Source organism: Chrysochloris asiatica, unplaced genomic scaffold, assembly GCF_000296735.1.
Source record: "Chrysochloris asiatica unplaced genomic scaffold, ChrAsi1.0 scaffold00117, whole genome shotgun sequence".
NCBI lineage: Eukaryota > Metazoa > Chordata > Mammalia > Afrosoricida > Chrysochloridae > Chrysochloris > Chrysochloris asiatica.
In genome coordinates this window covers 9,976,217-9,987,571 of record NW_006408635.1, presented here as the reverse complement: position 1 = coordinate 9,987,571, position 11,355 = coordinate 9,976,217, and the positions used below count along the sequence as shown (strand labels likewise).

At 40.0% G+C, this 11,355-nt stretch overlaps 1 protein-coding gene across 1 annotated transcript in view; it reads right to left on the bottom strand.

The window, feature by feature from the left end:
- The window catches only part of SLC22A1 (solute carrier family 22 (organic cation transporter), member 1), a 76,229-nt gene that overhangs the window by 9,963 nt on the left and 54,911 nt on the right, over positions 1–11,355 (bottom strand). Inside the window, 2 exon segments of the mRNA XM_006868488.1 lie at positions 1,407–1,519; positions 5,509–5,617. Of these exon segments, the coding sequence (XP_006868550.1) occupies positions 1,407–1,519; positions 5,509–5,617 (222 nt within the window).

Sequence of the window (11,355 nt, the reverse complement as noted above, 5' to 3'; positions counted from 1 at the left end):
GGTAGGTAGGTAGGTGGGTAGGTAGGTAGGTGGGTAGGTAGGTAGGTAGGTGGGTAGGTAGGTAGATGGGTAGGTAGGTAGGTGGGTAGGTAGGTAGGTAGGTAGGTAGGTAGGTGGGTAGGTAGGTAGGTAGGTGGGTAGGTAGGTAGGTAGGTAGGTAGGTAGGTAGGTAGGTATATAGGCAGATAAACAGACAATTGTTAAGTGTCATAGAGTCAGTTCTGACTCATGGTGACCCTGTAAGGGGTTTCTGAGGAGTGGCTGGTGAATTTAAATTGCCAACCTTGCAGTTCAAACCGATCTTGTAGTCCAGTGCATTACCACATAGCACCACACAGTAGGTAGGTAGAAAGGACCTCTGATGGGGCTGAAGGATAGGCACTGGGCTGCTTACCATAAGGTTGGTAGTTCAAATCCAATAGTCACTCCATGGGAGAAAGATGAGGCTTTCTGCTCATAAAGATATATAGCCTCAGAAACCCTATACAGCATCACTATGAGTCAGAATCATCTCAGTGGCAGAGGGAGGGAGGTAGACAGACAGATAGCTAGGTATGTATGTAGGTAGCTGCAGAGAAGTTGCACAGCAGACAGTGAGGGAGAGATTAGATACAGAGCACTTAATATACCTGTGGGCAGTGTGGGGCGTGCCCTCTTCTTCCCTCTCATATTGGTCTGTGCCCAGGCATGGCAGGTCTTTACACATATTCAGCTTCCCTACTTCTGACTGAGGGGTAATCAGAGTCCTGGAGGTCCTACGTCTAAGTCTGGGAAGAGACCCCTCCTTCTCCTTTGATACAACTTTATCTCCAATAGAGCAGCTACTGTACTTCTCTTCTCACGTGTTAAGACCTATGATTCTTTAGGAGAAGCACTGGACTGTGAACCACAAGATCATTGGCTTGAGCCCACCGGTCACTCCGTGGGAGAAAGATGAGGCTTTTTGCTCCCACAAAGATGTACAGCCACAGAAATCCTGTACAGGGTTGCTGTGAGTTGGCACCTACTCGATGACATGTAAGAAAATAAAAGGGGTGATAATGTAGCATCTGCAAGCCTCCAGGAATCATTCATCAAATGTACTAGAGCTTGGAATCAAGTTCACAAGAAAGCATGGGACTCAGCCCAGAGGTCTCCCAGGTTCTGTCTTATTGGATGACTCTTTGGATCCTGGAATCATAGCACATAAATCTGTGGTCCACCTTCTAGGAAGGCATCTTATTTTCCCACAAAGCACCACAAGACAGAGTGTGCCATGTGACAAAAAGCAAGCACCAACGTGCTTTCTGGAAGTTCACTGGTGGTATTATTCATTCAACACAGAGTTACTGAGCACTTGATTGACATGTTACTGTGTACACTGCCAGACTGGAAACAAGGAATAATAAATGCTCTATGAGTCTTACCAAATAACACAAGAGGCAAGCCTTGCCAAACCTCTGTCAACCTGAAGACAATGAAGGGGGTGATGATTCCACCCACATCACACAGGGAAGAGCACACCATCACTCCAAGGTTCCTGATCAAAACAAAAAGGATTTTCATTACCAAGTGTTAACTTTATCCTACAGCAAACACAATGGCAGCCCCTGGGGCTAGCTGGGGTGCCATGCATACCACATGCTGACTGCGGTGAAAGGAGGCACCATGAGGAGTGACCTATGTGGTACTGAGAGGAGTTATTAGGTTCAGATGGAAGTTGGTAGAATGGGTTCATTGTTCATGCAACTGAACAAGAGAGCTTGCCTTTGTGAAGTTATCCATTCAAATACCTAGCTCTGAAGCTTGTAATATCCTAAAGAGATATTACAAATCAGGAAAGATAACCATAAAATACTTTGCTGCTCTAAATCTCAACTTTACCCCACTCTTGACCCAAATCTTACCTGTGTGCCACCAAGTCAGTTCCTACTCATAGTGACCCTGTGTAGGGTTTCCGAGGCTGTATATCTTTAAGGAAGCAGAAAGTCTCATTTTTCTCCCATGGAGCAGCTGGTAGATTTGAATGGCTGACCTTGTGGTTAACAGTGCAGCTCATAATCCACTACACTACCAGGGCTCTGCAATGCTATGTGTAGGAGAACGTTTGGATGAGAGTGGGTCTAGTGGGATCTGGGCTCATCTCCATCCTGGAACCCTGGGACCCTGGGAGCCAGGGAGCAGGGTCAGGCCAGGAAGAAACTCTACAGTATTCTGTTCCAGAAACTGACCAGCCATGTTATCAGTCAACAGCCAACAAGTGGCCACTAGTAGAGACACATTAGGTAGGGAGACTAGGCAGGAGGACTAATGAGAAAGATGAATTGTTGGAGTTCATTGGTTGAGCGCTGATGGCCAATAGTGTGCGTTAGGGTAAAATATATCTACCCAAGACAACATGGATCCCTGTTTCTAGGACTAGAACTGTATGGGTTCAGTGGTGTTGCAGAAGATGCTGTGGGGTACTAAGTTGAGAATTGTTGAGTCTAAATTCTAATTTAGACTTCTTTCATGTAGTTGGAATCTTAGGTTGAAATGAAGATGCTGCTAGAAGGGGGATACTTATGCTGAAGCCAGTTGTTTCTTCTATCTGATTTTGAGTTGGTAGGTTTTGAAAACTGGGGGGCAGGGAGTCTTCATTACAGGACCAGATACTCACTGAGAAATTGGGAAGGGTAAACAGAGGGTACTAAGGATTGGAGAACAAATAAAGGTAGAAGGGAACGAGGTATAGGACCCACCTACTTTAAATGACTCTTTCTACCCTTGTAACGACGGCACTTAACAACAACCACCCTTGTAACATTCTTTGCTCAGAAATCAACTGTCTTCTGATAGGAATACAGTCGCTCCAGCTTTCTATTACTCCTGGTGTGTTGCTGTAGGATAAGTTGGACTTGTAACCACAAGGTCAGCAGTTTAAACCCACCAGTTGCTCTAAGAACTGACTCAACAGTACAACAGTAACTCTTTTAATTCTACTCTCTCTCTTCATGTAATCTCTCCCCAAATGTTTAAACTATCTCTGTCTTTATATTTAAAGTGAGTTTCTTATAAACATCATACAATTGAATCTGTCCTTTTGTCTAATCTGTCAATCTCTGCCTTTTAACTGAATATTTAAACCATTTATATTTCTTATGGTTATGAATATAATCCTATTTAAAATCTATCATCTTCCCTTTTCCTTTCTTTTTCTCATATGTTCTTTGTTACTCTTTTCTCTTTTAACTACTTTAACTTTTTTATGGAGGGATTATTCTTAATGATTCCATTTTACCTTCTTTGTTAGGTTAATAGTGGTAAGTGTTTGTTTTTTGCTTTGGGTTTACAGTACATTATCCAGACACCCACAGGGCTGCCTAAACTTATCACAGTCTAGATTCAAGTGATATTGTAGCACTTCTTCTAGAGTATATGAACTTTACAATAGTATATTTCCCTTTCTCTCTTCTAGGACTGTGTACTATTGTATCACACAGTTACTTCCATATAGGTTATTAATCCCATAATACATTGTTATTTTTACTTTAAATCAGGGGTTGACAAACAGCATACAGGGAAAATCCAGCCTGTATTATTATAACCTTTGAGTTAAGGGTATTCTGTGCATTTTTAAAGGGTTGTAGAAACAAACATACAAAAAGAAAAGAAGAATGTGCAGCAGAGAAAAATATGTGATTCACAAACTCTAAACTATTTACTATTTGGCCCATATAAGAAAATTTTGTCCATCCTTGATTAAAACAGTTCATTATCTTTTAGAGTAAATAATCAGGAGGAGGGGTGGAGGTATTTCTATCGTCCCATGTAGTTACTATTTCCAGTGTTCTGTTGTGGTATGTATGTGTGTGTGTGAGTATATCTACCCATGTTCTCATCTAATATTACTATCCTTCTGTCTTTTGAACTTTAACATTTCCTGTAGAGGAGGTCTGTTGGTGATGAGTCCTGTAGAATTTTATACTGACCTGTCGTGAAAGTCTTTATCTTCCCTTAATTTTTGAAAGATATTTTTGCTGAGTAGAGAATTCAACATTGATAGGGTTATACACACACACACACACACACACACACACACCAGTCTTAATGCCTTTACATGTTACCATATTTTACCTTGCCCTGTTTCCAATAAGATATCTGCTGTCACTCTTGTCTTCGTTTCTATGTGCTATGTTTTTTTTTTCTCTGACTACTTGTAAGATTTCCTCTTTACTTTTAAAGAAATTTCATTATGATGTACCTTTCATCATGTATTTTGTGCCTGGAATGTATTGAGATTCTTGGTTCTGTACATTTGTAATTTTCAGCCATTATTTCTTCAAATATTTCCCCTGTGTCTCCAGCCACCATCTCTACTCTCCTTTTTGAACATGAGTGACATGTATTATAGTTGCCTGTCCCACAGCTCTGATTATCTCTGTATTTCATTTTGGATCATTTCTGATGCGGTCTTCAAATTCACTAATATTTTCTTCTCCAATGTCTAATCTACCATTATCCCCCTCTGTTGTGTTTTTCATGTCAGACATTATAATTTTCATCTCTATAAATTCAATTTGGGGTTTGTAAAAGTGTATTTCATGCCTGTAGTTAGCATGTTCAACTTTTTTCTATAAGTTCTTGAACATAGAAAATATAGTTTTAATCGCTATTTTAATGTCCTTATCTATTAGTGTTATTATCTAGGTCATTTCTAGAGCAGTCTAGATTGGTTTATTTTTCCCGTCCATGCCTGCTTCTTTGCATGCCAGGTAATTTCTTATTGGTTGCCAGACATTATAAGTTTTACCTCATTTGGTACTGAATATTTTTGTTTTCTTATAGCTAATTTTGAGCTTTGTTTTGCAAACATAGCAGAATTACTTGGGAACAGTTTCATCCTTTTGGACCTTACTTACACCATCGCTGGCATTCTCTTTCTTAGTAAGCACATTTCTTTATTGCCCTGTTTTATAACATTTACATTATTTGCTATATCCATATTCACATTCATTTTAGTCTCAAATTTAGTGTCCATACCAATATTAGACTTTATTTTTTAGAGCAGTGCATGTTTACCAAAAAACTGTGCAGACTGTACAGAAAGTTCTTGTATAACCCTCTTCCCCTTGCACACAGTTTCTCCTCTTTTGAACATCTTACAGCTGTCTGGTCCATTTGTCACAAATTATGAACCAACAGAACCAGGCACTCTTTCATTTCATGGTATTATACAGAAGGTCACTCTGAACTGGAACCAACTTGACAGCAACTAACACCAAGCATAGTTTACATCAGGGCTCACTCTTTGGACTGTACAAATGTATGTCATGTGTTCACCATGACAGTATTATAAGCACTCAAGAGGGTAGTTTCATGGCTCTTAGCATGCTCTGTTAAGCGTGCCTTCGTTACAATGCCACTTACTGTGCAAACTGAACAGTCCTGGGTGCTTCTCGAGAAAACAGTCAGAATGGTGGTCTTCATTCAGTCTGGCTGACATACAGCAATAGGAATGAATGGTTACCACTCCTTCCATGCACTTACCTGACAAATGTAGGGTATAGCTCAGCATTCACTAGGCAGACCATTTCAAATACAATGGTGATTCCCATTCTGCCAATGCAAGCTACCATGATATTCAACCAGTGTAGATCTGGGGAGGAGACACAAGTTATGACAAGCTATGACAAGAAGCCACATTTTCTGGTGCTTGGACATTTAGAACTGGAAAGGCCTAGACTATCTTATCTAAATGTTTCCTTTGGGAATCAGTCAACTGAGTCAACACGTTGTATGAAGGAAAGGATGTGTTTTTCAGAACTTCAGCTCTGCCTCCTACCAGCTTTGTGAACGTGGCATGTTATTTAGTTCTTTGTACCTTGGCTTCCTCAACTATAAAATGGAAATCATTTTGCTCTGTTTATAAATTGTTATGGAAATTAGAGATAATGTATGTTCAATATCCATTATGATACTCCATAAATGTTGACTTTAAGCATTATAAAGTATTTTAGCTGCTAGCACAGTACCTGGACATTTGTTATTGCAGTTAAGTACTGTCGAGTCGGTTCCGACTCATAGTGACTCTGTATGGAGTTTCTGAGGAGAAGGTGGTGGGTTTGAACTGCCAACCTTATGGTTCGCAGTCCAGTGCTGATCCTACAGTGCCACATCAGGAGTCCCACCTGGACGTAGTAAATACTATTAATGTACTTTTGGTAGTTGTCCTGGAAGATATACCAGATATGCCGAAGCTGTAATCCTCAATTCAGTGTTTATTTCCCAACATATTTTAACACCAAAATGCAGGCATTCTTCAAAGATATTGCAGGTTTGGTTCCAGACCACCACAATAAAACTAATACCACAATAAGGTGATTCAACACAAATTTGTTGGTTTCCCAATGCATATAAAAGTTATGGTTATAACATCATGAAAAAGGTTAAAATATTGTGAGAATTACCAAAACGTGGCACAGAGGCATAAAGTGAGTACATGCTATTGGGAAAATAGGACTCACTCAATGCAAGGCTGCCACAACCTTCAATTTTGTAAAATATATAATATCTGTGAGGCTCTTTAAAGTGAGGCACAATAAAACGAGGTGTGCCTGGAGTCTGGGAAGGAGGTAGTACCAGAGGAGACAATGGACCCAAGACAGTGCTCTCCTTCTTTTTTCTGGAAGAAAAAAATCTGAACTGTCACCAAGTGTTACCCAGGATTCTAACATTCCACAAGTCCCAAATAGGCCCCTAGATATGAAAATGGATGCAAAATAGATTAAATTGTGTCTCTTTGAAAGATGTGTTGGAATTCTAACCCCCAGACCTATGAAAGTAATACTGCTTGTTATGTTGATTAGATCATACCTGAGTTGGATGGGTCCCAAATCTTACCACTTCTGAATCATAAAATGACTAGATTAAACACAGAGGCATATACGTGGGGGAGGACACATGCCTTGGGAGGACCCTCTGCAAGGCAATGAATGTCACAGCTCATGAAAAGAAGAAAGTGACCCAGCCAAGACCTTGATTTGGACTCTTTATCTTCAAAAAATAGATATGTGCTCTTTAAAACCTTCCTTTTGTGGTATGTCTTTTATGGCAACCTGAAGAAACTAGGACAATGGGTAAACTCTATCACACATTGAATCTTCCTTTTTCTTGTCTGCATTCCTCTGTCCCCATAGAAGAAGGGAGAAGAGCATGGAGCTTACCTTCTCCTCACCCCATTTTATTTTTAGCCTGAGTGTTATGAATTGAATGGTGTCTCCCAAATAATATGTTGAAGTCCTTACCCCTGCACTTACGAATGTGACCTTCTTTGGGGAGAGAGGGTTTTCCTTTTCAGGTGATATCAGTTACATTAAACAAAATCATGTGGGAGTAGGGTGGGTTCTAATGCTAATCTCTTCAGAGTGGTATCTAATCAGACACAGAAAGAGTCATTCACAGAGGGAAGATGGGGTGTGAGGAAGGAGAGCCCACTGGAAACTCGGAGTGGGGTATGAACAGTTCCTGTCTTAGCTCTCAGAAAGCATAGACGCAGTCTGTACTCTGATTTAGATGGGCAGCCTCCAGAACTGTGGGCCAGTACATTTCTGTTCTTGAAAGCCACCCACTTTGTGGTCTTTTGTTACGGCAGCCCTGGGAAATTAAGATACGAATCTGTACTGCCTGGATCTTGTGAATGCAGATTTCATGGCACATTTCCCACAATGTACTGCACAAAAGCCTGCCAAAATGACTCATTAAACCAACAAGTACAAAGCACAGGCAATAAAAGCCAAGAAATAGCAAATCCATCTTGGTATTTAACAACCTTTCCCAAAGCAAAGAATGTGAAAGGTAGTTTATGTCCTCACATTAAAGCTGACTCAGATTGACCTGCATCAATTTATCTTGGGTTGTAAGAACTGTAGACTAAAATACACACCCACCAGAATGGCTAATATTAAAAAGACTAGCACTATTACTAAATATTTTTTATTAAAGATTCTATAGAGGAATCCTTATTACAAGGTATGTGTGGAGGGGAGAGGTTTCAAAATAGAATTTTAAATCCTCATGGTCAAATTCTCATGGGATACAGACATTCTGGATCCACAGGTATTAGATGCACCCCTGAGACTATTGTCCTGCAATTGTCTTCAAAAGGTAACCCAAAACTGATTGTGATTGTTGCAAATGTAAAGGTAGACATTTTGTAACAAAAAGGGATCTTGCAGCCCAGGAGTGGAGGACCCTGGGACCACCAAGGGAGAAGAGCAGGGTGTGGGACACTATCCAGAGAAGGAGCGACACCAGAGATGGAGGCAGAGATGATGATGTGGAGAGATGGAGCAGCTGGGGATTCTAGGCTCAAAGAGGGAGAGAGGCTGTGTGCTGGTGGCCAGGGGGCAAGCTTTCAGGGTATGCTTTTTGGTTGTTTGAATGATTATATATTCCTGAGTGCTTCAGTGTACATCCAAAATATATATGTGTGTATATATATATATATATATATATATATATATGGGTCAGAAACGACTCGAAGGCACTTAACAACAACAACAACATATATATATATACACACACACATATATGGAATAGAAGCAAATGCTGTTAAATGATGATGCATACATGCATACATGGAAGGGATTTTAATCATTGCAATGAAAAAAATACGATAGGATGAATGTAAACTATCATTCAATTCACAAGAAAAACTTTAAAAACAGAACGTAACCCAAAATATCCCCTGAAACTTTCTTAAACTTACAAAACAGTTTAGCTTTATAGCATACAGCATATAGCATTAGCATATAATGGCTGCCTTAAGCATTGTGCTGCTTCATAATCCGTTCATATGGGATCAGATTGACAATAGCAATTCAAAAGGTTACATATGAACCTGTTGTTGTTAAGTGTCGAGTCGGTTCTGACTCATAGCAACCCATATAGGGTTTCCATGGAGTCACTGATGAGTTTGAACCACCAACTTTGTGGTGAGCAGTCCAGGGGGTAGTGAATTTGTGTTAATAAGGGAAGGACCACTCAGAAAAAGAGGGTGAGAAAGATTGCACAGTTTGAAGAATGTAATCAGCATCACTGAATTTTATGGGTAGAAACTGCTGAATTGGTGCATATTTTGCTATGGATATTCTCAACCACAACAAAAATAACTAAATTATTACTTTATGAAAAAGAACAAATTCAAGTGTTGTTGAGTATGTGAAACAATTGAAACTCTCATACATACTGCTGGTGGAGTACAAATTGGTACAACCACCTTGGGAAACTGTTTGGTAGTAAGTACCCACTAAGCTCAAACCTACCAACTTCTCCTCAGAAACCCTATACAGGGTCACTGGGACTCAGAACTGACTTGACAATACTTAACAACAACAACCCAAACTAAGTATCTGCCTATCCATTGACCTAGCACGTGCTACCTAGATTGTTGTTGTTAAGTGCCATCAAGTTGGTCCCAACTCAAAGTGACCCTGTATAGGGTTTCCAAGGAATGAGTAGTGCATTTGAACTGCTGACCTTGTGGTTCAAATTGACCATGCGGCCCGGTGCTTTATCCTACAGCACCACACCATGCCCAAAAGACATGCACAAGAATGTTATTGCATCTTTAATTCCATCACTTGTCTGTCAGTGTGTCGTACTGTGGTGGCTTGTGAGTTGCTGTGATTCTGGAAGCTATGCCATGGGTATTTTAAATATAAGCAGGGTCACCCACTGCGGACAGGTTTCAGATGAGCTTCCAGACGAAGAGACACTAGGAAGAAGGACAGATGAATTACTTCCTAATACTTAGTCACTGAAAACCTTATGAATAGCAGAGAAACACAGTCAGATATAGTGACAGAAAATGAGCCCCCAGGTTGGAAGTCACTCAAAATGCGACTGGAAAAGAGCTGCCTCCTCAAAGTAGAGTTGACTGTGATGACATGAATGGAGTAAAGCCCGTGGGAGTAAAGTCCTCGGTACGTTCATTTGCTGATGGGGCACAACTCAAAATGAGGAGAAACAGTTGTAAACATCCATTAATAATCAGAACATGGAATGTTTGAAATATGAATCTAGGAAAATAGGAAATTGTCAAAAATGAAATGGGATGCATAAAATCGATATATTAGACATTAGTGAGCTGAAATGGACTGGTATTGGCCATTTTGACTCCGACAACCACATGGTATGCCAGAAATGACAAATTGAAGAGGCATGGTGTTGCATTCATCATCAAAAAGAACATTCCAAGATCAGTCATGAGGTATAACGCTGTCTGTGATAGGATAATATCCATGTGCCTACACAGAAGACCAGTTAATACCACTATCATTCAAATTTATGCACCAACCACTGAAGCCAGTGAGGATGAAACAGAAGAAAGCTATCAACTTCTACAATCTGAAATTGATAAAACATGCAATCAAGATGTATCAATCATTACTAGTGATTGGAATGCAAAGGTTGGACACGAAAAAGAAGGATCAGTAGTTGGAAAATATGGCCTTGGTGATAGAAACGATGCTGGAGATCACATGATAGAATTCTGCAAAACCAATGATTTGTTCATTTCAAATACTTTCATTAGACAACATAAGAGATGATTGTACACATGGACCTCACCAGATGGAATACACAGAAATCAAACTGACTACATCTGTGGAAAGTGATGGTGGAAAAGCACCATAGCATCAACCAAAACAAGGCCAGGGACAGATTGTGGAACAGACTATCAATTGCTCATATACAAGTACAGGCTGAAGCTGAAGAAAATGAAAACAAGTTCACAAGAGCCAAAATATGACCTAGAATATATTGTTGATGTTAGGTGATCTTGAATATATCCCACCTGAATTTAGAGACCATCTGAAGAAGAGATTTGATACATTAAACACTACAGACCGAAGATCAGAAGAGTTGTGAGATGACATCAAGAACATTATACATGAAGAAAGCCAAAAGTCATTAAGAAGACAAGCAAGAAGGAAAAGATCAAAATGGATTTCAGAAGAGACACTGAAACTGGCTCTCCAGTGTAGAGTTGCTACAGCAAATGGAAGAAATGAGGAGGTACAAGAGCTGAACAGAAAATTTCAAAGGTTAGCTTGAGAAGATAAAGCCAAAGGTTACAACAAAATGTGCAAAGATCTGGAATCAGAAAACCAAAAAGGATGAACTTGTTCAGCATTTCTCAAGCTGAGGGAACTGAAGAAAAAATTCAAGCATCGACTTTCATTATTGAAAGATTCTCTGGGCAAATTATTGAATTATGCAGAAAGCATCCAGTGAAGATGGAAGGAATACACAGTCACTAGTGAGTCACTAGTCAGCTTGAGGACTAGGGTGCACCTGACCCAGGCCATTGTGTTTTCAATAGCCTCATATGGA